At 46.8% G+C, this 26534-nt stretch overlaps 1 protein-coding gene across 2 annotated transcripts in view; it reads right to left on the reverse strand.

Annotated features, from left to right (window-relative positions):
• The window catches only part of LOC138266397 (glutathione S-transferase theta-1-like), a 69788-nt gene that overhangs the window by 25094 nt on the left and 18160 nt on the right, over nucleotides 1-26534 (reverse strand). Inside the window, exon 1 of one of the 2 annotated variants that reach the window (XM_069215167.1) lies at nucleotides 16142-16611. The exons of the other annotated variant lie outside the window; for it this stretch is intronic. Within the exon in view, the coding sequence (XP_069071268.1) occupies nucleotides 16142-16250 (109 nt within the window). The 5' untranslated portion in view covers nucleotides 16251-16611. Of the gene's footprint in view, nucleotides 1-16141; nucleotides 16612-26534 lie in introns of those variants that run through there. 2 annotated transcript variants of the gene reach the window in all.

The following is a 26534-nucleotide window of genomic DNA, read 5'->3' on the forward strand; positions in this document are numbered from 1 at the left end:
CCTGCGCCCTGTGTACGTCTGGGAGGAGCAGGGCAGCCACCATGAAGATGACACCCTGCCCGCATGGAGTGGGCAGGGGGAATCCAGTTGCAGGCTTCCGTGCTGCCAGCAGTGAAGAAAGCCTGTAGGGAGGGGAGTGGGCTAGGTAATGAGGGAGTGGGCTCCCTGCACTTCCTCAGCCAAAGCACAAGTTGGGGTGCCCAGGTGGGACCAGGCATCCCCAGCAAAAAGAAAAGAAGACATGAGGCAGACGCCCTGTGCAACAGAGACAAACCTGCTAATTCAATATGCATGTTCCTGGAGGGTGTGCCCCACAATGGCGTGCAGGCTTAGCTTGCTCCTTCCTCGTGGTGGCCCCAGGATGGCAGGGGTACCACCAATGGCTTTTGAAGAGAGTTGTGGGTCCGGCAGGAGTCGCAGCAGCCCACCAAATGAATTTCAAAAGTAACAGCATGATCAAGGAAATTATGAAACCCCAGGCTATCAGCATAAGCTTTAAACACTTCCAAGTCTGAGCTTTGTTCTACAGCCTGGGAGTGCATGGAACTCTAGTTGTTGGTCCTATGACTGCATGTTTTGTTGCCTAAGGTGGTTAGAGAAAGACACAGACAAATATAATGTTGCTTGATAATGTTTTATTTAAAAGATGTATGCTGACATTAATTTTTCATACATGTGCAATGCTTTCTTGATAATGATTGCAGATAAAACATGATTATCGAAGTTAGTAATAGAAAGATTGTTTTTAACCTGTGATTCTGGTAATTAGGGGCCATGTGTACGAACACTTTTTCCCATAGACACAGAATGGGTAAAAACCTTTGCTACATCTGGTCCTTAATGTGGTAATATTGATAAAGGCCATATGCCTTCCTTATTTAAAGTAACATCCTCCCATATAATCTAATAATGTGTTGTATTGTTTTGGAGGGGAAAATACTGTGATTTTTGGGGTTCATGACCCTTTAGGAGTCAAATGTGATTTCAGAGTGTCACCAAAGTTTTTCCACCTACATTCTGTATATATTTGTGTATTACTGCAAAGTATTTAGTTATGTGTGTGGAATAAATGTACTTTTGCTTTTCTAAAGAAAAAGCACTAACTGAACAAGCTCAAAGTCTCAAACTCCTTTATTCTATCTCATAAAAAACAGATATAATAAGTAATGTGTAAGCACACAGACACATGGTGACAACTGACAACATTGAATTAAAAAGAAGGCTAAAATAGGAGCTATAAAGCCTCATCATTAAAACAACATAGAGTGACGCATCTGAAGTGCACATTTTAGAAGGGAGCCTACTGCGTGGCAAACAATGGGTCAACCTAGTTGTTGCAAACAAAATCAGTGCTGAACAGAACAATCATTTGAGTGTTTTCTATTGCATGCCAGTGAATGGTGGTAACTAGCCCACATCACTTCCCGTGTGAGGGCCTTGGACTGCTCTGCTTCACTACCCTGAGAGAGTCAAGTACTTCAATGGGGTGCTTGGTTCCCAGTGATGGGGTAGTTGTGGAAGTAATACATGCACATGATTCATGTCCTGCACAACTAAGTTTCCTTACACCTATCAAACCAGCTCTGACAAGCTTTTTAGTTTTGGTGGAGAATCAACTCTGGACTACATTTTTTGTTTCTCGGGCACTTCATTCCTCCTGTACACATTTTCTGTTTTACAACGTAAAGAAAATGATCATTTGCCACTTGTTACATCATTTGGGGCCATATGTACGAACGCATTTTCCCATAGACACAGAATGGGCAAAACTGCTTGCTACATCTGGCCCTTGGTCTTGAATTTACCACTGAAGTTAGATCTAAATGTGGGAGGAAATATAGACAGCTTAAATTTGTAGAAGAGGGTTAAATGAAGCAGAGTATCTATGGTAATTTTAAACAAAATATAAAACCCTTGCTGGTAAAATGTAATTGTTTACCAATTTTGGAAGCAGATCGATCATCAGCTGACTAACTTTGTAACTTAGTTACAAACCTAAAAGCAAAGAAATAATGATAACTACACAAAGAGCTTGAGAGCCAAACAGTCTCACAAAAATGCCATTGTACACATCTAACTGAAAAAAATATAAATGAATTATTGAATAATTTATTGAACAGATAATAAAATGCAATACAATTAAAACAAAACACACAAAAAAGAAACAGTCAGTAATACATTTACAATCGAATGTTAAGTACATGCTAAAAACACTTTTTAATTTAAACGCACATACCATAATAAAAACGTTCCTGCATGATAATATAAAACCATTGATATGAATAAAAATAAATCCAGGCCACCATAGCCCAGGACCACACATGATACATGATAAACAAGGGGGCTCACAGTACACAAGCCTTAAAGTGTTTTAGTGCACTGAATGATCATTAAGTTAGATACCGGTGAGGGCCTGAGCCCTAAATGCGACGTTGACGCTCAGCAACCTAGCTAATTACTACAAACCAATGAGGCAGGTGCAGGAGAAAATTCCAATCATAGTTGTCCACTGCTCGCAGTGCCCCTAAATTTGGCTTGGGCGATTTGAATAAATATAGTCAATAACACATTCAGCATTAAATTTGCAGGATCCAGGGACTTAATAATGGCCTGTCGACAGGGGTGAATTCCCAGTTTATTCCATTTACTCCAAAGCAGAGATCTATGTTCCTTAAGTACAACTGCACACAAACAGACCACATGTTCAAATGTTTCATCTGCATTACCACAACCCCTGCACATCACACCCTCTCCAGGGGTTAACCGCCATAAGGGTAGATGTTTCAAGAAACCCAAATCGCTCATCCTTAAGGCCATAAATGCATCTTTCAAACGAAACCCGTAGGAACAGGAGAGATAGCTAGATGAAGTGCCTGGCTTAAAGGAATTAATTACCAACCAGACATGCTTGCGTTTAACAAGGAGGGAGCATTCCGAGTGGTAAGACTAACTGTATGATCTTTTTAACACCTAGTTTAAACAAGGAATGAGGAGGGTTGCTTACCCAAATGTCCTCGGCTTCCAGTCGCCGTTTACATTCAACCAAAAAATGGAAGTGAAATCCCTTCGTCTTCGTTTTCGACGCACTGATTTCTTGCCACAGAACTGTCTCCAAGCAACCTTCCTTGGCCCGGCGCAGCTTATGACAAAGCCTCAAGAAAGCGCTGGCACCAACTGCCAGCTGATCCGGAAGCCCAAATTCCAACCATACCTGCGCGGGTGAAGCGAGATGCGGTACATGGAAGACTCTTTTATAGATCTAGTTTACCAGCCTATTTATTAAGCAAGAGCCTTTGCCCCACAACATTTTCGGACCATAGGACAATGAAGGGATAATCTTTGCTCTCATAACCTTCATTAGGGGAAGAAAGTTCGGCCCTTTTAAAACTTTCAATAATTTAGAAAAGGCCACCTGCAATGCCACAGCTTTAAGTTCAATCTCCTTGTTATGCTTGGCAAAGCTGCTCCTAGAGTCGAAGTACACCCCTAAATATTTGTAAGACTGGTCTAAACAAGTTTACTGCTCTTGTAATACCAACTGGGTTCCAAATGTTTTTTTTCTTCCGAAGGAGACCACTTTAGTTTTGAGCAAATTGACTTCTAATTGATTTGCAGGAGTATAAGATGCAAGTTGGTTAAGCAGCCATTGAAGGCCAATCTTATTATAACTGAACAATGCAAGATCCTCAGCGTAAAGCAAATGGCTAAGCCTAAGACCACCAATGTTAGGGGGATGAGAGTTAACAGCGTCAAGAGACTATCACAAAGCTGCAATGAACAGACTGAAAAGTAGGGGTGCAAGCACACAACCCTGAATAGTCTTTTCTCAGTTGCTTATATCTAATTAATAGCCACTCAGAATCAGGGCTCTTCCTAGTTGCCCTTGCTAATCTGTTACGTGCTTTCTATATACTTCTAGTTTCCCTAGAGATAGCAAAGGGCTGGGATGAGGTGTAGTTACGCGCAGGTTGATGAAACCTTCACCATAGAAAGTAAGAAAAATTTGTCCCACAACATAAATGGAGCCATACAACCAGATCCCTTGGAGTCAAAGAAATTAACACATTCAACCAATACTGTGCCACTAACAGAAGAATTCAATTTTATATGCTTTAGTGACTCAAAGCAGATACAACCACCCACGGCCCGCATAACATCATGCGAATGAAAAATAGATTTTATGGTTACAATTTGGGGGCAGTGATCACTAACTCCGGTAGGAAATCAAAAACTTTTCAATAAGTGGAAACAATTCAATGTTGCAAATAGTATAATCCAAGTAGGAGTGAGATCGTCCATCTAATCTTGTCCAGCAAAGGGGATGGGGGCATCATCGTGTAAACAGCCATGCAGAACTTTAAAGCCCATGCTGTTTAAATGCATTACTATGTACTCTCCCAGCGGACAGTGCGGGCCACCCTGGGGCCTCAGTTGTTCAGGAATTAACTGACGATTACAAAGATCAGGACCTTCAAGAGCTTCTACAGTGTCCTGAAACAAGTTCTATTAAAATCGCCAGTTATAGATAGTCAGCACATGGATATTCCCCAGCTACATCACCCAGAATCTGCATCAGTCGATACGGCCTCCCCCTTTTTTCCTTTGTTCCAGGAGCAATGTAAACTTTAATTACTATGAGGATTTGCCGCAAGCTCCCATTCCTAATCACAATCTCCCGAATCCAACGTCATCCAAGCCAATGGCAAAATACACCCTTTTAATTTAACAGTTACATAAGTGGCCAACCCTCCCTTAGCATGGCCATTCTTTCTCTTTCTATAAGTGGGTTTCCATATTTCTAAATACCCTGGCAGCGGGCAACTGATCTCAGTCCAGGTTCGCTGAAGGGTGAATACATCATAAGTTTTTAAAAAGAAATCAAATTGGCTGAGTCAAACGTATACACAACCCCATTAATATTCCACGAACATGGGGACAAACATCTAAATGTTGGCACTGATCTTTCCACCCATGGGGGGGGGGTCGCTGGGGGCACCCATACAAAAAAGCAGAGGGCAACCAATCCCCATTGGTTACCCCCTGGGAGCCGGGAGCCGTGCTGTTGGTGCCATTGATGGTAGAGGTTCTACCCATAGCACTTTTCAAAATTGAAAAAGGCTTTGATGCTATAGGAGCCATTTAACTTTGGGATTCGGATAGCAGCATGGAATAGCCCGTCTCCTTGTAAGGATTAATTATAATTCCCCAAGTGTGGAATATGTCTTTCTTGGCAAGAATGGACTGAACTATTGAGGCGGAGGATAATGAAACTAGGGTAGATTCCCCGACTTGAAACCCCCTTGAGTCAAGAAATTCAATAGAGGCAATATCATTAGAACTAATATTATTCAGTTCAGAGATGGCCTTGGAAAGTCGTAAGATGTTCCCCCCTGTTCAAAATATCGCGGGGGCCCTTGAACGATATTCTGGTATAAACACAAGTTTAGTGGTTGTACACTCCAATAAGGCCATTGAGGGACACAAAAGAGACCTGGGCTGTAACTGTTCCGCTGTGTTGAACGGGCCCAAAGGGACCCCCGGGCCGGGGTATCAATAGGAGAAATTTGGTGGCTTGATGGCAGGAATAAAGACTGGCTACTGTTACTGTTAGGAGCCAATTTATGAGAAGTAGAGGGACTGGAACCCAAAACCTCACCGTCAATATTTCCGTGGGCTGCAACTCTGCCAACAAAGGTGACACCCAGTCTAGAGCTAAGTCTTATTCCCTTAAGATTGTCCCACAAAAAGGTACAGACACTCCAAAAAGCGGACGATGTGGTTCTTTTATGTTATAGGTACTTAGTATCGGGCATGACTCACTCCCGAAGGAGTATCTTGGCTCTGATTAGATGAGTCAGAAGTGTGCCTGCATAGGGTATTGGATCAATTGAATAAATATAACCTAACACACTGGTGGCAAACGTTTCTAAAACAAAGGTTACAGTCTTTGGGAAATCAAAGAAAACATGGCACCTTTCCCAGTAAAGCTGGAGTACACTCCAAATCAAAGCTATTTTGGCGCCTGGTTACCAGACACAGTCAAACCACAAACTTACTTAACCCACGTCAACAAAAAAGCATAAAGTTTACTGTCTGCACTGTTTTTTTATCTTAAATGTGATAAAAGCAAACGGCCTGATTCCCAAAATGAATCCTACACTTTCTTATAAGTTTATGATTCTTTTGCAATTCACAAAGCAATTTCACGAGTAATATCTTTACAACTGCCTATCCTTTTATGTGTGGCGGAGACTTCGCAGACACAAATTACACAAAAGTGTACGTTTACCTATGTGAAGCGAGTCAATTTTTTTTACCTATAATATCTTACGGACATCATGCTTCTCCTTCAAAATTTGTGCCATTTTAGATAAATTGAAGTGAATTGCGTATAGAAGGGCTCATCTGCCTCCATTTACTCGTTGCACTCAGATACATCTGGAACTTTAGCTGATTATTCAAAATTTAGAGACTAGAAGACCTAAAAAAGGGTGTGTACAGTTTACTCATCACACTTAGGTACTTTTGGAATTTTCGTTTTTCAGGATTAAGTAAATAGAGCTCCTAAATAAGGATGCATACAGTTTACTCATCGTACTCGGTTAAGTCTGGAATTGCATCTGGTTATTTAGGATTTATCATGCTAATCTGCTTTTATTAAATATCATTAGTGTGAAACGAAAAGCAGACATGTAGATCTTTCATACACTCTTTTAAAAAATAAATTAAAGAGGAAGCTACTGACCATATCATGAACTGCAGATCTAGACACCTTTGAGTCATCAATCCATGCAGAATGAATGAGCTCCTTTTGCGAAACACTCCAAATGCAATATTACTTAAGAAAGTCAATAGGCAGGATCTGCAGACAGAAAATTCTGGGGGTGCGCTTCATGGTTTTTCCCACTAAGGACTTCAGAGTCAGAAGGAAGAACATTGCAGATGAGCAACATTATTGCAGATTTTGCAATTACAAGAAATATTCTCTTGCATCTGCTTTGCTGTTGCCCTGAGTTCACCCACGTAAAAGCCTTAAACCATTGTTTTAACAAACATTGTATTTTCAGTTGAACAGACGCAATCAACTTTTGGTTGACTTCCTGCAACATCTATGAACTTGCTTGTTCCGCATATTTCCTAAGCATGGTGATCAACAAAATGAATTCTAGCGCTCAGTTAAATACTCAAGTACCAAACATGGCCTAGCACTATAGCATGTGAGTTGTTTGAGATGTAAACTACATTCTGCAGCACACATGGATAGAGGAATATGCCTTCTGGGATTGTTTTGTGCAGGAAGGTGCCCCTTCCTGCACAAACAAATCCTGCATGCAACACAAGCTCCCTGACACCATGGTGCAAGGGTACCTGCATTGGTGTGAAGCTGCCTAAAGTGCACCAGCACAGAGGAAAAGGCAGGAATGAGCTGTATTACCGTAAATATGGTGCATTCCTGTTCTTTTCCTATGTCACAGTGCAGCAAGATGACTTGCTGCGCTGCACCATAGTTTCATAAATATGCCCCCACATTTCCACACTGAGACATTCTAATTTTTTCAGAAATCCCTCTGCCTCACGGTTAAAGCATTCCCAGAAAGCCCGATTAAGGGGATTTCTTAATAGGCAGAAGGTTATCTCTGCTGCTGGAGCTTGTCCAGGCCACCCCTGAACTTGCTTATTGAAATTAAGTACCTCTCTATTCCCACAGGTTGAAAACTTACTCAAGCTACTTGTGCTCCCTTCTCCACCCTGTGTGAGGAGAGAGCACTGGGCGGGATCAGGTTGGGGGAGGTGGTGAGGCAGAGCTTAAGAGGTGGCCTATTTCTTGAAGTAACTAGGATAAACATTTAGGGTGTCAGAGCATTGGGTCCAGTTTCAAAGGTATCTTAGCACACAAGGCATAGACCAGATAGTGGTGAGGCTAACTCATAAGGGTGGGCCCAGCTGAGGTCAAAGCATAAGGGTGGCCCCAGCCTGAATGTAGGTCAGACCACAGCAGTTGGCTCCTGCTCTGGAGCTAGGGCTGACTGGAAAGGGTGGGCCCTGCTCTGAGCCCGGAAAAACAACAAAGGATGTATCTATCTATAGGTACTAAGGCCACAAAAGGTGGGACCAATGCTCGTGTTAGAGCCAACAAAAAAGGGTGGGCTTAGCTCTAGGTGGGAAGCAAACTACAAAAGTGGTCCCAGCTCAGCGGGTAGAGTGTACTACAAAGGGTTGGTCAAGTTCTAGCTGTAGTTCTGTTCAGAAAAGGTAATGAGGTCTGTGGCACAACACAACGGAAGGCCCAACTTTGAGGGTAAAGGAGACAACAATGCGTGGGCCCAGGTGGATAAATCAGACCACAATTGTGGGTCTGGCTCTGGGCACATAGGACTCAAATCAAACACAAGGATGGGCCCAGCTTTGGCAACAGGCCAGATCAAAAGGTTGTGCCAGCTCTGGTAGAAGACAGACTACAAAGATGTGCCATGGTCTGGGGAGGGCAGCGTTTTATTTGTATCTGGGAACTGCGCTCCCAATCTAGATAAATCTGATAGGGTCTAAGGCAGGAATATTTTCTGCAAGCCATGGAGTAGCATCTCAGACCCGCTGCTGTGGTTTCAGATGAGGTGAAAAACAGCAATAGATGGTTGAGCACTGTCTACCAATCCGGGCCCTCACCGCCTCCTATTATTTGTGCAGTGATGTACACCCACACTGCAACCAGAGATACCTTGGAATAAATGTTAGTGTTTTACATAAAATAATGATTCAAAGGTGTGAGGTTCCTAAAGTCAGTGGCACCGTTTGACAGATCCTTTTCCAGCTGGAAATGACAAAACGCTGGAACACATTTTCATGAATTAAGGAAAGTTTCACCTGCATGAATGGGAAAACCACAGGGCCAGATTTACTAAAGTTTGACGCAACGCACCAAGGGAAACAGAAAGAGCAGAAATGCTCCATATCTACTAAGATTTGGTGGACTTCTGCTCTTTCATGGCACTGGCACACTTCAGGAATTGTAGTGCCAACATTGGCACTACGTTGCACTTGTGCCATGGTGCAAGGGTGCCTGCGTTACGGGCAGGATTGTTTTTGTTCAGGAAGGCGCACAAGCAATCCTTAACGATACATTCCTCCTTGATTGCGTGCCGCATTCTGCAACACACATGGAGCAAGGAAGTAATAGGAGAAATTAAGCTGTCTCTCCTTGATACGCCTCTGTGAGGTAGGTGAGCATTGTGGCAGAAATCCAGATTTACTGGACTAGAAAGTCTATTGTTAGCATATAGCACTGATGTAATCCGGGATGTAAAGAAAGTCAAAGAAACAAAGTCAATGGTAGGAGCCACAGCTGTGCTGTTCCACTCCTGAACAAGAAATCCTTCATATAATAGGTCTGTGGATGAGAATGAAACAACCTTTGTTGAATACAGAAGGGGAAATGCGTTTCAGACTCTGGTATAATGAATAAGTGACACCATCCTCAGGGCAATGGTTGAATTATTATTTTTTTTTAAACCCCTTTTAAAGCCCTAATGATTCTAAAGAAAAACAAAATAAGTATTTAATGTACACCTCATGAATTGGCAAGTAGTGCGGGGTGCCAACACTAAAATGTGAAAATCCACTGTGACGAAAACGCGGCTGTACCCTTGTGTTTGCAAAGTGAGTCACAGTCAAGTGTGTCAAATGTATTAAGAACCAAAAGAATGTGATTGTGTAACATGCAGAACTAAATGTGGAGGTTAAGTCAACTATACTCTACTAACATAACATATAGCTGAAATATGTATAATCTCTACATAAAAATAAGGTGCATTCTTACATGATTTAGGAATGTTTCAGCAATGGACGTGCAATGGACCAAAATGGGTGACTGTGTGAAGAAATGTGTATTTTAATTTACTGCAAAACATTATGCCAAGCTCAATGAAATGACAGCAAAGTCATATGCCAGCTCGCCCATTAGGAATGATTAGAAAGGGTAATTAATACCGCAAAGGAGAGAGTGAATAAATCACTGCATGTATGTGTGGTATATAATACCGACTACGGAGAGGCATTGCGGCTTACCTAAACTGAAGATGGAATGAACCAAGGCAAAAATTTGTGGCAGTGCTCTTGAATCCCGGGAAACAAAGTATCGACTATGGCTGTGTTGGGGGTTCTATAAAATGGCGCGCATTTACGCTCTAGTGCCAAGAGCACAACCAAAAGGTTTTGGGGGTGGCCATGCTGGAATGGTAACTCAGACAACATCAGCAGACCATCGTGCCTGTGACTGCTTCTAAATAAAAAAATAATTTTATAAATGTAATTAAATACAGCTTGCTTTTCATATAGGAAAACTGGATGTATTAAAAAAAAAAGAATACTGACACAAACTTTGTTTAGGTGGAAGATGGGGTCCCAGTAACCATTTCTTAACCTTAAAAATGTTGTGTTTTAACATTCATAAAAGGGATGGGGTCTGATGTGGACACCATCCTTTTTTTGCAAATGGGTTACCATTACCTTTGTATACTCAGTAGGATATTAATGTTTTGCAACCAGATTTCGATCACAGAATGTTAAAACATACCATACTATTTGGTATACCGGTATTTGGAAGGTGTGCCCTAAACACACCAATTCCAAATATTTATTCTGTGTAGTTTCCCACCCATTTAGCAATTCAGAAAAACTTGTCTGAATCATTAAATCAATTTAGTACATTTGAAAAAGTATTTTAGCATTTGCTGACCTGTTGCTGATTTACTGAATCAGAGGGTATACACTCACTAAAACCCTTTGTACATCTGTCCCTTAGTGAAGTGAAGTATTCTAGCTTGGTAAGTTGCCACAGGAGTGTTTCTCTGAACATTTAGGCCTTTTTTTTTGTCACAGGATATATTCGTCCACAACTGCTACCTATCTTTACCGTATATATACACACCCTTTCTCGATTGCTACACTCCAAACTATACCAGCACCCCTGCGCAACCCACCCCAACATTTCTAAATATATTACACACGCAAACATGGACGAATTCCACCCCTCCCCCCCTGCATTCTGGGCTACACACCCCTCTTTACCCCTAATTTTGCTTTCACTTCTTCAGCTCTATCTAAACCGGTCATTACAGCTGTTCCTATACGCCCCAACTTCCCTGCTTATACTTAACTATGTCACCTAAATTTACCAGCCTCTAAACTAGTTGAGCCAGGTGCTTCAATCACTCTTCTTTATTGTTGTACGCCAGTCTCTAGTCAAACCTGCTACTGGAACCCCTTCTATACATCAAAGTATGCCTACTGTTAACTACAAATGCACCCAAAATTATATCTGCCACTATCACCCTGCTTGTTTCCACTAGTACACCCCAAAACCTTATCTGCCTCTGCACCCATCCCTGTACCCACAACTGACCCCCAAAATCATATCTGCCTCTGCAACTCTACCTATACCCACGAGTGATCCCCAAAATCATATCCGCCTTGTAAATACTACCTGTACCCACCATTGATCACCAAAACCATAATCCATAATCAAGTAAACCCTCCCTACCTATTCACCACACTGTGATCCCTCCTAAGCTTATATTTGCATTTGCCATTGAAACTCCACCTGGAAGCATCGCTGCTCTCCAAAATAATAACCACCACTGCAATGTCACCTATACCCTTCACTGCACCCCAAAAATCATATCATCCACTGCACATAAAAAAAAATCACAGTTGTCACTCAACCCCTACATACACATACCACTGTGTGCCTTCCTATACTTGCAATGTGTGCTGCAGCTGTTCCCATACCCACATAGTGAACCCTTTTTGTAACCAACAATGCACCCTAATATCCTATTTGGCAGTGCAACCTGACCTATACCTGTGAATGCACCCCAAAGCCATATTACACCCTGCCGTCCAATCTAGTGCCACCACCCTACCACCTCCATCCTCCTCCCTACCCAACCCCACAAATGAATCCCAACAACTGCACCTCCACCTATCGCAACAATTGATCCCCTACTTATTTACAGCACTGGGAGTCATTCTATGGGTGCCTTGCACCTCTGCCTATGCTCATTGTAGCCATTCCTGTGCCAGTCACTGCAATCCTACCCGTGTCCAACAGTGCACCCCAAAATCATAACCGCTACTTCTACCCTTTATTCATCACTACACCACAAAATCATGTCTGCCACTGCAGCCCTGCCTACACTGTCCAGTGAAAGCAAACTCGGCACAGGCCACCTCGAACACACACTGGTAAACAGTTCCACTGCAGGTCCCAGAGGCACGTGCCAGCTGCTCCCTCGCGGGCTTCTGGGACCAGCTGTTTCCAGCCAGGAGATGCACGCGCTGCTTGTTCATCCACGTGCCCCTGCAATTCAGGAACAGTGTGAAATCTGAGTTCAAAAGGCATACCTTTACCACGCTATCTGAGAAGTGACCGCTTCCGACATCTTACATTGTGTTCGTGATAATGGTGTGCTCCATGCCTGCGTGGCCAAAGTGCCAATGCATGCAGTCAGTGTCTCCAAGCACACTGGGAAATGGGTTAAGGTAACGAACTGCCACAGCATGGCACTGCCATGCCACATGTTGCTTCTCCTTAGTAAGTGACAGGCTACTGTACTGTTGCTTGATTAGTGATGCAGGCCAGAAAGTGTAGTAGAGTCTGTATTTTGAAACGTGCAGGTATGGCATGGAAGCTTGCTGCTGGTGAAGTTAGGTCCTGCCACCTTTCGGCAACCAGATCCAGGATCACATCTGGAGGGACGCGGTATCTCCACACACCTCCTCCTGGTATGCCGCTATACAATTTCTGTCATCCACAAGTAGTTGTTGTGGGGCAGTCCAATAAACACTGGTATCTAACGTGTTGAAATGTTGTGCCTCTGGCTGTCTAGCTTACGATGCATACTGGTGAGTGATTAGTTGGTTTTATGAGGAGTGGCTGGGGAGGGTTGTGATTGGTTAGTAGTTTTGTCATGCGTAGCTGGGGAGGATTGTGGTTGGTTGGTAGTTTGATCAGGAGTAGTTGCGGAGGGTTGTGATTTGTTGGTGGCTTGATGAAAAATGACTGGGATAAAGTGTGGTGCATAATTGTCAGCTGTCCCCATCTGTCTCCAAAGGACTGGTAGGTTGGTGGGTATGTAAATAGTTTCAAGTATGCATTTTCTATTAGATGTCTGTTGATTACCGTCACGTGGACAGCTACATGCATTTATTTCGAATGATGTTACATGTTTTATGCTTACCGTATGTATTTTCATGTTTCTTTTTCAAACATTTTTTTTATTAACTTTCTTTTGTCTGTGGATCTTGTTATGGTGTCAACTCTAGATCTGAGAGCTGTTGTCACACTTCTGTTTCTTTTGTCTGGTAGGCCTATTCTTTGCCCCACTGGTTTCTTTCTGTTTGCACTGTAATTCCAGAGGTGGCCTTTGTGTGACGCATGACTCGCTTCAAGGCTGGGTGGATGTAGCTTTGAGTATGATGGTCTGTAATGGAAAGCTGATTTGTAGTTAGCCGCTTGTCACCTCTGATGGTATCCAGGCGCCTTCGTACTTAACTGTATTTACTTAGTAAGATAGAAACCTAGAATATTGCTTTTAATGAATGACAGGCTGAAATAAATTACGAATTAAAGATTTGTAGGACATCAAGGTAGTACGGATAGTACGTCAGGGTGAGATCCTTTGTCATGATGTATTTTACTCTCATCTATATTCTGTAATTCCTTTACTTATATCCCGATAGTCCAATGTAATGTAAACTTAGAATGGCCACTAAAAAGTATTCAAAGACCCTCAGATTTCTAAACCACAATTCTAAGCCTTGCATGCACGTGTGTGTTTTAGGAATGCTGTGTTCGTCTTCACTGAACACCCTCCAAGTTACACTTGCAGCATCCTTTCTTCCTTGGATGAAAGGAACAGTGTAGTATTGGCATGTTTGGTGTCATGTAATGGTTATTACATTGTGTGAGACAGTTGTTGCAGCCCACCTACTCACAGTTGCAATAGTTAAAGACCGATGGTCTGAAGCAATGGATGCAAAATATGGAGCCACGCATTTGTCCTTCTTTTAAGTAATTATATGGTCATGTGGAGCAGTGGTTCCCAACCGGTGGTCCGGGGACCCCTGGGGTTCCGCGAAGCCTCCTCAGGGGTTCCATGACTGCTTAGAAAATTAAATAATATTAACAGATTAGGTCCCCAGCTTACAGTAATGACTCGGGGAGTCCCCAGATTCCAATAATGATTCAGTGGGGGTTCCCGGGCTCCAGTAATGATAAAGTGGGGGTCCACAGAAGTCAAAAAGGTGGGAACCACTGATGTGGAGTAAAGCCATGGGCCCTGGCACCTGCCCTCTAGAAAATGCCAGTCTTGAAGGCTAGACTTAGCCAGGCTTGGTGTACACTCAGTGGGCCTGTGCCTGCCGCCATCTCTGCCCGTGTTGGTCTACATCAGAACCAACTAGGCAGGTCCATACTAAGGGCCTGATTTAGAGTTTGTTCAAGGGGTTACTCTGTTACAACGGTGACGAATATCCTGGCCGCCAAAATATAAATCCCATAGGTTATAATGGGATTTAGATTTCAGCGGATGGGACATTTATTACCGTTGTGACAGAGTAACCCCTCTGCCAAAGTCTAAATCAGGCCCTAAGTTTTTTCAAGCCAGAAGTCTGTCCATATTTGTACATTCCAGATCTGAGGTCTGATCAAGATGGTATTCTGCTGGGTATCTCTACCCATATAGGACTCTGCTGCCAATCTTTAAGTCTCCCAGAGTCCAGAGATGATGAGTGCTCTCCAGACCAAAGTTCTCTCTACCTAGGTCCATATGAGGTTCCCCATGGTGATCACAACCCTTCCATTCCCACTGCATCTCTTTAAAGCATTCAGATATGTGACCTCAACTCTCCTTGTGATCACTTTGATCTCTGCCCCATGTGATCTTCTTGATCTTTTTTCCAGTTTGAGCTCCTAGAATCGTGTCCCATGTGATCGGCTTGACCCATGCCACAATGATGATGATCCCCACTGCCCCATGTGATGTTCTTAATCACTTCATGTGATCTGCTTAAACACAGGTCCCCAGATGACCACGTGATCACCTCAGGTGATCTCTTAGCAGGACCTAGGCCCAGCTCTCCCCGTGCTGCTGCATCGCTCTTGCTCCCCTCTTCTCCTTGCTGTTTCTCCCATTTTTTGTGTGCCTTCTCATTTCTTTTCCCTTGTTTTCACTGCTTGCTCCCCCATTTTGTGTGCCTTCCTGCTTTTCCCTTGTTTTCGCTGCTTTCTCCATACTTTTAACTCCGTTTTTGAGTGCCTTCTCATTGCTTTTCCTTCGTTTTCACGGCTTTTTCCTTGCTGCTCCTGCATGCACCCATTATTTCCCACCTAGCCCCATCCACCGTGTCCCAGCGACCCTCCCTCCTCCCAGGACCTACTTAATGGAGGCCACAGCGCGACCCCATTGAGCACGTCCCAGGCCCAGCTCTCCCCATGCTGCTGCATGCTCCTGCTCCCGTCTTCCCCTTGCTTTTTCTGCACCTTGAGACCCTCACGGGTGATCTGCTGCGCTTGATAAATCCTCGATTGATTGACCTTTTAGATTAATCTATATGATCTTCTTGATCCATGTCCTCCTTCTTCCAGTGAGCTAGATCCAGGTGGTCTCTCTGATCCCTGCTAAGTGATCATGTTGATCTCTGCCACCACATGTGACATTCCAGATCTCTGTCTCATGTGATCTCTCTGATCCCTCTTGGTATAGTTATAAACAGGGACACATAACAGCCCGCGCCTGAACTGCAGAACGCCTGGCTTAAATCCCAGCTTCTCAACTTGACCAAAGTGTGTGATTCTGGGCAGACCAATAACCTTAACTGTGACTTATTAACACAAATTTGGGAGATCCATATATGAATGAATCCAGACATTGTACTGTAAACAAATACTGATTTACACGTGCTTTAAAGTTTCTCTATGAAATAATGTCAATGAATATTAAACAGAGACAGATGTGCATAAATCTACTTTTCTTTACAATTCTTATCCTGGAATCTGCTTCTTGGTTCACGCCAGGTCTTCCAGGGGCTCGGGTGGTACCCAGGCCCCGGTTCTCCTCTCTCGCCCACCCCGTTCCACTCTCACCTTTGGACAGATTCACCTCCCGAAACTCGAAGTTGATGTCGTTCTTCTTGGCGAAGAGGTAGACGGCGCGGCAGGGCTGGGACGTGAGGTCCAGGTACAGCTCCAGCATCCTGGGGAGGAGAGGACCCCTGAGCGGAGAGGAGCAAGAGAAGGGGGAGGACCCTGTGGAGGGCGAGAACCGACCTCGTGGGGCGAGGGAAGGATGGAGAATACAGAGGATGAGAGATCCCCTGGGAGAGAGCGACAAAAGGAGGGAGGGAAGAGGCGATAGTCCCCTGGGGCGAGAAGAGACTAGAAAAGGATGGAGACCAGAGGGACAAGAAGAGAGGGGAAATCAGCCCCGTGGGGAGAGGAGAGATGCTGGAGGAGAGGGGTGGCTGGAACCTAGGCGAGAGAGACCCGTGGTAGCACAACTCCGGAGCAGAGTGAGGTGTGAGATAAGCGAAGGTCACAGTCAGAGCCCTGACCGAGACCACGCCCCCAGCTGGTCACACCCACACACGGATGCCCCGCCCATCAGTCAGTTTCAGTTTTCCTAACACCTGACCACTGACTGCGGTGTATACATACACGCCACCAGCAGGGGGTATCCCCCCCCCCCCCCCCCCGAGCGCTGCACTCTGGCCTAACACTGCACTTCGTCCCACATAACTGCACACTTCGCCCGACGCTGCATGTGCCCCCAGCAATGTCACCGCTTCACCCCCTAAACCTGAAGCCTTGACACAGCACTTGAGCAGTTCCCCAGAAATGCCACCGTCACAACACTGCACTCCCCCCAGAACTGCACCCCTCATCCAGCACTGTATATGTTTCTCAGCAATACCACTGCGCCTTTGAACCAGCGCTGCACCTCTTCCCAGCAATACCGCTATCCATCAACACTGCACTCCCCCTGCACTGCACCTTTGAACCTGAACTGCATCTAGCCAGCAGGACCGCTGTCCCTCAACACTGCACCCTTGATCCAGCGCTGCATCTCTATCTCCCCGGTAATACCGCTACCCTACCCCTCAACACTGCACATCCCCTAGAACTGCACCCCTGAACATGAACTGCATCTCTCCCCAGCAAAACCACTGCAGCCTGGAACCACGCTGCATTTCTCCCCAGCAATGCCGCTATCCCTCGGCACTGCACTTTCCCAGAACTGCACCCATAGCACAGCACTGTATCTGCCCCCACCGGTACCACTGCACCCTTGAACACGCACTGCGCCTATTCCCAGCAATACCGCTATCCATCAACACTGCACTCCCCCTGCACTGCACCTTTGAACCTGAACTGCATCTCTCTTCCCAGCAGGACCGCTGTCCCTCAACACTGCACCCCCTCCCCCAAATCTGCACCCTTTGAACTAGAACTGCACATCTTCCTAAACTGCATCTATGGCACTGCACTGCATGTGTGCATCAGCCGTACCTCACCCCTAGCACAGCACTACGCCTGTCCCTCAGCAGCTAAGTTCACCTCGCAACATTGCACATGACCCCCCCCCCCCAAACTGCAACCTTGGCTGAGCTGTGTGCCCGCCCATCAACAATGCTGCCCTGTCTTAGCAAAGCACATCCCGCAGAACTGCACCTTTCTCCCAGGACTATATATGTCTACCACAACATAATAGCCCCTCTCAGCAATGCACGTTCCCCAGAACTGCACACTCGACCTAGAACGGTATCTGTCCCCAGAAATCCCACCCACTCTCAACACTGCAAATCTCCATTAACTGCACACTCGGGCCAGCACTGCACCTGTGCGCTGAAATGCCACCCCCTCTCAACACGGCACTACCCCCTGAACTGCACACTTGACACAGCACTACATCTGTGCCCCGGAAATGCCACTCCGTCTCAGCACTGCACATCCTAAGAACCGCACCCTCAGCTGAACACTAAACTTGTCGCTCAGCAATGCCACCCTCCGCTCAATACCACATCATACCCTCCCCCCAACAACTGCACCCTTGGCCAACACTGCACCTCCCCCCCAGCAACGCCACCCACTTCTCAATACTGCACATCATCTAAAACTGCACTCTTGAACCCGCTCTACACCAGCCCCTAGCAATGCCGTCCCTCTCAACACTGCACATCCTCCTGAACTGAATTCTTTACTCAACACTGCAGCAGTCCCTCACAATAACACCCTCCTCTCAACACTGCACCCTTCCAAAGCTGCACACTTGATCTTGAACTGCACCTGTACTCCGGCAATGCCAGCCTCCTCTCAACACTGCACATCCCCCAGGAATGCACAGTTGACCCAGGACTGCACCTTCCCCCCAGCAATGCAGTACCTCCTCAACACTGCACATCCTCAGGAACCGCACCCTTCTCCTAATACTGCACCGGCCTCTAGCAATTCCACCCCTCGTAACAACACACCCCTCAAAACTGCACACTGGACCTTGTACAGTTGACCCATCATTGCAGTTCGCACGGCACGGCCACTCACCAACACTGCATGCCCCCCCCCCCCAATCCCCCCCACCCCTGTACAGTTATCCCAGTACCGCACCTGTCCTGTCCCCCAGCAATGCAGTACCTTCTCTCCCAGTAATGGATAGTCACTTTGGAGTGTTTTCCGTAGTCCGTGTTTATGCACTCTCTTTTCTGGTGATATTGGTAGATACATTTTGCTGCTGTCTCCACTGTTTCTGAGAGGCTGCTAACTTGGTGCACAGTTCCTCCAGTTTTACTACGAAACTTCCGTTTCCTTGCAGACCGTGGGGAAGTGGACGGGCCCAGCATCTTTGTAGGCGGGGCAGTGTGGGGGGCTCGACCTCAGAACCACCAGTGAAATGTTTGCGTGTTTCTGTTCTTTGATGCGTGCGAGGATGACTAGACTTCCTGCATGCAACAGAGTTGTATTTCTGAGCTATTCATCCGCAGACCCAAGGCCAACAGTTTCGGTAAACTATTAATTAAAACAAGCATTGACAAAGTCAATGGGTCAGACCACGGAAAGTTGGTGCAAGGGTTACAATTTTTAGGCTTGTTTTTTGTTGGAAGCATTCCGTCGCCCGAATATGGCGTAAATAACCATTGCGTAAAAGTTTAAAAGAACAGTACTGGTATTAATATGCAAGTGTGGTGAGAACAGGTATAGATCTATTTTAGGTTTAATGCACATAACATGAAAATGTAATTCTTATTGGCACAAATATAAATAACTGCGGGCCTCATGCACCTCTCCTGGTGTGTTGGAGCCTTGTGAGTAGGTCAGAGACATTACTCCTGAACTGTAACAGTTGTATGCTCCTTCCGACTACAGCTCTCTGGAGTAATACTGATATTGTTACTGCACTATGTGGCTGATTGAAGCAGAGGCGTAACACTGGCTCCCGCTTACCCCACCCTGCGAGGAAGCCCACAAGCTTCCCCATCATAGACCAAGCCTCTCTACAGTGTAGGCGCTAGTCTATGGCGGGGAAACAAGCGCTAGGTGAAGTCTCTGTGCTCTCAGCCAGCTTAAGATGAAGCAAGCTTGCACAATTATTGATGCAAGTCTCAGGGGGGAGCCCCAGGGCCTCTCACTGAGTGGACAGAAAGGAAGAGAGAAAAACAGCTGAGGCGACAGAGAGAGGGAACGGGCAGGGGAGAAGGAGACTCAACAGAAACAAGTGAGGGAGGAAGAGAGAGAGAGAAAGATAGCGAGGAAGGGGAGAGAGAAAGAGAGAGAAAATGGTCAGGGGAAGATGGCCTAAGCAATAAAGGGCAGAAGAGAAGAAGCAGACTCCCACAGAGACAGTTGAGGGAGGAAGAGAGGCAAGCGGCGAGAGAGACAGAAAGGAAGCGATAAAGAGGGAGTCAGGGAACATGGTAGGGGACGACGAAGACCAGAGGAAGAAAAGGGCAGAGGAGAGCAGGCACCCCATTGTCAGATGAGAGAAGGAGAAAGAGGCAAGGAGTGAGTGCGAGAGGTAGGAAGAGAGGCAGAAACAAGAGAATGTGAGTGAGAGAGAGAAGGGGGTGTGAGACAGAAAGACAAAGGACTGGGAAAGTGACTGTAGGAAGCTGGCTCTGTATAAATCATGAGGTATAGTGTTAACAGAGTCCAGGGTTTCCCCAAGAGGCTTAACAGATGCTAAAGTAGATAATACCAATGCTCTCTTTTTGTGGTAGTGTGCTCGAGCAGTTAGGCTTATCAGAGGATAGTGCAAAGCATTTGTTGTACACACCCAGTCAAGAAATGAGGCACATACTCAATGACTAACTCCAGGCCAATGTTTTTATATAGCAAAAATATATCTTGTTACTTTATTTCTAGAACCAAAAGGATCTTTGTTGCAGGGAAGTACAGTTGTAAGTTTGTATCAAGCTTATATAACAAATGCACGTTGTTTAGGATTTGCAAGTAAAACAGTTTACACATAAGTAACCCCTTTCAATTTCAAAAGTTGACAGTGCAATTTCTCGTTGCAACCAATGAAGTCCCAAGGAAGGGAAATTGTTAGCACAGTTAACAGGTAAGCACTCGACATACAATCCCAGTCTTTGGGGGTTAGGATGTCCAAAGGTCAAAGTTCAAGTTGACTCCAAACGTGCACCATCAGTAACACAAGGCCAGCCAGGTGCAGAAGTCAAAGTTGGTGTCGGGTTTTCAATGGATTCCTATGAGGACTGGTGGCACTTGGAAAGAAACAGGTTGCAGTTAAGTACCTGCAACTTAAGGGCACTGACCTGGGGGATTTAGGTTAGCACGGGGGTGGGGGAATGAGCACAGGTCAGCACCAAACACACACCCTCAGTGGCACAGGGATGGCCAGGTGCATGATGTAAACACAGCGTCAGACACCAAGACTTTTCAATGGGGGAACCCCGGGGGTCACAAAGAAGCTGCAGGCTGTGTCCAGGGGGTCGGTTGCAGAAAACCAAAGGCTGGACAAGTAGGAGAGGCACCCACTGGACGTTGCTGAACTGTCGGTCGGATTTCCCAAGTACCTTTGGGCTTCAGGAATCTTTGTTGGATCCGGTCCCGGACGGGGGTCCTCCAGTTTCAGGCTGTAGGCATTGTTGTGTTGGTCAGTAGGGGTCAACCCAGGGTGGACTCGAGGTCAGAATTGCCTGGGGACCTTCTCTGGATAGGTGGGGTACCTGGACATGGGCCGTGGGTGTCAGGTGCAGAGTGGGCAGGGCTTGACGATCTGGGGCAGTTCTGGATTCCTTCTTGGAAGTTTCTTGTGGACACGGCCTCTGCCCTCTCGGGAGTTATTGGTTCTCTGCTGGGCAGGCAGTCCTCTGGGGGTGTGTAGAGGTCCTTCAGGATGCGTTGCCTTTTTGTAGCAGGAGTCTTGAAGCTCTAGACAGGCCGGTAGGGTTGAGGCCAAGTCTGTTGTCATCTAGAGTCTTCACTGCTGGGATTAGGCTCTTCAGTCCTTCTTTTTCAGCTGGCCAAGAATCTGATGAGCAAGGTTCAGGGATGCCCCTAAATAATAGATTTAGGGGCGTTACAGGGGTCAGAGGGCAGTAGCCAATGGCTACTGTCTCTTGAGGTTGGCTACACCCTTCCTGTGCCCCTACCTTTGGGGAGGGGGGGCACATTCCTATCTCTATTGGTCACTCTCCTCCAAAACAAGATAGAGGATTCTGCAAGGAGGAGGTCACTTCAGCCCTGGGCACCCCCCCTAGGGTGGTCCCAGCTGAAGTGGTCACTCCTCTTTGTTTTTCCCGATTTTCCCACTGGACCTGCTGCCAAAAGTGGGGCGTGGTTCGGTGGAGGGCATTTCCACTAGCTGGAGTGCCCTGGGGCACTGTAACAGGAGGCCTGAGGCTTTAAGGCTCACTGCCAATGGTTGCAGTTCCTGCAAGGGGAGGTGTGAAGCACCTCCACCCAGAGCAGGTTTTGTTCCTGACCTCGGAGAGCACAAACGCTTTCATCCCATGGGGTCAGAAACTTGTCTGTTAGTGGCAGGGTGGCACAGACCGGTCAGCTCTACACTTGAGAGTTGAGTAAAATACAGGGGCATCTCTAAGATGTCTTCTGTGTGTGTTTTACAATAAAACCAATACTGGCATCAGTATGGGTTTCTTGTGCTGAGAAGTTTGATGCCAAAGAGACAGCTGAGAGAGGGCAAGAGAAGCAAGAGGGTAGAGAGTGGGGAGGGTGAGGCAAGTATTTCTGAGGCCCCCATAGTGCTTGAGGGGGGATCGCAGTGTTCACAGTACTACCAATGGTAATAATACACAGGGATTATTTAAAGTGAACCAGAACACATCTGTTTGTCTGGGCCTGGGAAGGTAGCGCCGTGTGGGCCTGCAGAGACAGCCCCGGTCGGCCTGGGGAGGAAGGGCCAGGTAGGGAGGCAGCACCCGGTATGCTTGGGGTTGCAGCACCAGGTGGGTCTTAGGAGGCAGGGCTGGGTGGGCCTGGGGAAGCAGAGTGGGTGGGGAGACAGGGCGGACTGTGCCTGCGTAGGCAGCGCTATGTGGGGCGGCCTACAGTGGCAGCGCCAGGTGGGCCTGTGGAGGCAGTGCCAGATGGGCCTGGGGAGGCAGGGCCAGAGGGTAGGCAGTGCTGGTTGTCCTGGGGAGGCAAGGCCTGTGGGAAGGCAGGGCAGGCTGGGCTCGGGGAGGCAGGGCAGGTGGGCCTGTGGAGCCGGATGGGCTTGGGGAGGCAGGGCCGTGTAGACAGGTGGGCACGGGGAGGCAGGGCCAGGTGGGCACGGGGAGGCAAGGCCGGTGGGTAGGCAGTGCTGGTTGGCCTGGGGAGGCAAGGCCTGTGGGAAGGCATGGCAGGCTGGGCTCAAGGAGGCAGGGCAGGTGGGCCTGTGGAGCCAGATGGGCTTGGGGAGGCAGGGCCGTATAGACAGGTGGGCACGGGGAGGAAGGGCCAGGTGGGCACGGGGAGGCATGAATGGATGGGCTTGGGTAGGTAGGGTCGGTATTATCACTGGAAGAGGAGGGACGCCTTTTGCAGTAAGACCCAATGATGCAGGGCCCTCCAAAGCATGGCCCAGTAGCTATCTGCACTGACAGTGCAGTTTTGGGCAGCGCTTGTCAGCAGCAGAGTTAGTTCCACATTTGCTACAGTTGTAGCAGCCCTCCTGGAGAAACTCAAGAGGGAGCAGTGGCATAACAAAGGCCCCTGCAGCGCCCAAAGCAGCTCAAAGGTTCATGCCTGTTGTTACAGCGCCCCAGGGCATCCCAGCTAGTGGAGATGCCCACCCCTCCAGACACAGCCCCCACTTTTGGCGGCAAGTCTAGAGGAGATAATGAGAAAAACAAGGAGGAGTCACCCACCAGTCAGGACAACCCCTAAGGTGTCCTGAGCTGAGGTGACCCCTGCCTTAAGAAATTCTCCATCTTGGTTTTGGAGGATTCCCCCCATTAGGAATAGGGATGTGCCCCCCTCCCCTCAGGGAGGAGGCACAAAGAGGGTGTAGCCACCATCCAGGACAGTAGCCATTGGCTACTGCCCCCCCAGACCTAAACACACCCCTAAATTCAGTATTTAGGGTCAAGCCTGAAACCAGGAAATCAGATTCCTGTAACCTATAACAAGAAGAAGGACTGCTGACCAGAAAGCCCAGCAGAGACGACAGAGAGGACAACTGACCTGGCCCCAGCCATACAGGCCTGTCTCCAGACTCAAAGAACCTGCACAGCGACACATCCAGCAGGACCAGTGACCTCTGAGGACTCAGAGGACTGACAGCACCTAAAGGGCCAAGAACCTCCAGAGGACAGCGGCTCCATCCAGAAACAACTATAAAACAAGCAACTTTAAAGAGACTCTTACTTCTCGCCAGAAGTGTGAATCTTCATACTCTGCACCCAACGTCCCCAGCTCAAGTTTGGCGAAACCAACACTGCAGAGAGGACTCCCAGATGACTCCAACAATGTGGACACCCTGAGTCGACCTCCCTGGCCTCCCCCTCTCCCCCTCCACTGCGGCGCTTGCAGAGAGGATCCAGAGGCTCCCCCTGACCGCGACTGCCTGGTAACCAAGGAACCCGATGCCTGGACCAAGCACTGCACCCGCAGCCCCTAGGACCAAGAGGAACCACCTACCAGTGGAGGAGTGACCAGCAGTCGGCCCTCATCCTAGCCCAGTCTGTGGCTTGCCCGAGAAGCCCCCCTGTGCCCTGCCTGCATCGCCAGAGTTTTCTACAGCAAACCCAATAGCTACTTTGCAAACTGCACCTGGCCGCCCATGTTCCGCTGGGTTTGTGTTTTGTGTGCTTGTGTGTGTCCCCCCAGGTGCTCTACAAACCCCCCTGGTCTGCTCCCCAAGGACACAGGTACTTACCTGCTAGCAGACTGGAACCGGAGCACCCCTGTTCTCCATAGGCACCTATGTTGTTTGGGGCCTCGTTTGACATCTGCACCTGACCGGCCCTGTGTTGCTGGTGCTGTGGCTTTGGGGGTTGCCTTGAAACCCCAACGTGGGCTGCCTATGCCCAGGAGACTGACTTTGTAAGTGCTTTACTTACCTGAGAAACTAACGATTACTTACCTACCGCAGGAACGTTCTATACTTACCTGTGTGAAATACCTTACAATTTATGTACTTACCTGAAATTTGAATCTTGTGGTTCTAAAAATAAAGAAAATATATTTTTCTATATAAAAACCTATTGGCCTGGAATTAAGTCCTTGAGTGTGTGTTCAGTTATTGTCTATGTGTGTACAACAAATGCTTAACACTACCCCCTGATAAGCCTACTGCTTCGCCACACTACCACAAAATAGAGCATTAGTATTATCTAATTTTGCCACTATCAACCTCTAAGGGGAACCCGTGGACTCTGTGCACACTATCTCTCACTTTGAGATAGTATATTCAGAGCCCACTTCCTACAGCGCTCACTTGCACTCTTTAATTTTCACTCACTCTTATCTTCACCCAATCATTTCCATTCTCTCACTCACTTACATTTACTCTCACACACACACACACAATCCCACATGCAAACACAAATGCTCACACATAAACACACTCAGACAAATGCACTCACCCACATGCATGCAAGCACACACAACATACATTTAAGGCCATTTTATATTCCTTATCTTAAATGCCAGTGAAGGTCTATTCCATATTCTGCTGCTCCACATTTTACTACACATTAGTGAATAACAGACTATTATTCACTATTAGTGTAATAAAAATGAGCAGAAACTGCAGTTGGAGTCAGACGCTGGAAGTACCAGATATTCCAGTGCTCTTAGCACTGATTTGACCCCTGGCCACATCTGAGGCCAGGGGTCACAAAGGCAGTGGCAGGGGTTGCAGCTGTGACCCCTGGAGACTCCTAAATGACGCCCATGCTGTGCCTGCTTTTTCACAGTGACTTACTGTGTTTTTATTTCCATAAAGGTGTCAGTACACCTGTCTGGGGAAGCTCTGGTTCACTTCCGAGCCTCCCATTGACCATAAGAAAAGAAATATATAATAAACTTTGAAACGCTCGTTTCCTGTCCTACAGTTCGCTGAAAAGTTTTATTCAGGGCTCCCAGAGGTTGGTGCTGGGCTCAAAACTTGTATTTTCTAGCTAGATTGAAATCAAACCACACCCAATGGCAGTCTGAGACTGACTGTGCTGCGTATTTCTCTTTCATTCTCACATTTATGGCAAGGTGCCAGGTCCATGTCATGGGGATACTGACAGTGGCGGCTGGTGACCTTTAAAAGGGGTGGGGTGTAATCCTTTGCTCGAGTTACAATGAGCTTTTTCTTGAAGGGTTCTCCCACACTTTCTTGCACTAAGTTGCTGTCTCCCTTTAACTTACTCAGTCTCACTTGGTATCACTAATTCACACAGTCTCACTCGTTCTACTCTGACCCACTCAGCCCCACTCATTGTCACTCATTCTGAATTACTCAGTCTTACTGTGTCACCGTCATTCTCCCTCACTAACTCACATTCATTCTTACACACACTCGTCCTTACTGCCACTCATTCTCACTCTCTCTGACTCACTCCTTCACTGACTCTCTCACTTTAACTCACACACATGCTCACCCAGGCATGCTCACAGTGCTGGAATTTCACCAGCTCTGAACAGCATCTCTGATGGCTGGCGCAGGCACCTTCATGCACTGGTGTCGGCAATCAAACAGTGTCACTAGCTGCCTCTGTAGCTGGAACCAAAGCGGGTCTGCATTTCATTTTTATGAAAAGACAAAGAGGGTGTAGTGTAGCTGCGGAGCCCATAAAGGAGAGCCACCACTTGTCCTGGGACACCAATCCATCAAACCAATCCATCCACTGAATCATCTGTCCTTTCACTTTTCCACCCTCACTTCCATCCACTCATCCATCCATCATTTGGCTCATCCATCCTTTCTTTTGCTCCACCTATCCACCCTTTCCCCTCAGCCATTGATCCCTACAACCATCCACCCACCCTTCGTCCCATCCATCCATTCACTCATACATCCCTACAT

This window comes from Pleurodeles waltl, chromosome 11 (genome assembly GCF_031143425.1).
Source record: "Pleurodeles waltl isolate 20211129_DDA chromosome 11, aPleWal1.hap1.20221129, whole genome shotgun sequence".
NCBI lineage: Eukaryota > Metazoa > Chordata > Amphibia > Caudata > Salamandridae > Pleurodeles > Pleurodeles waltl.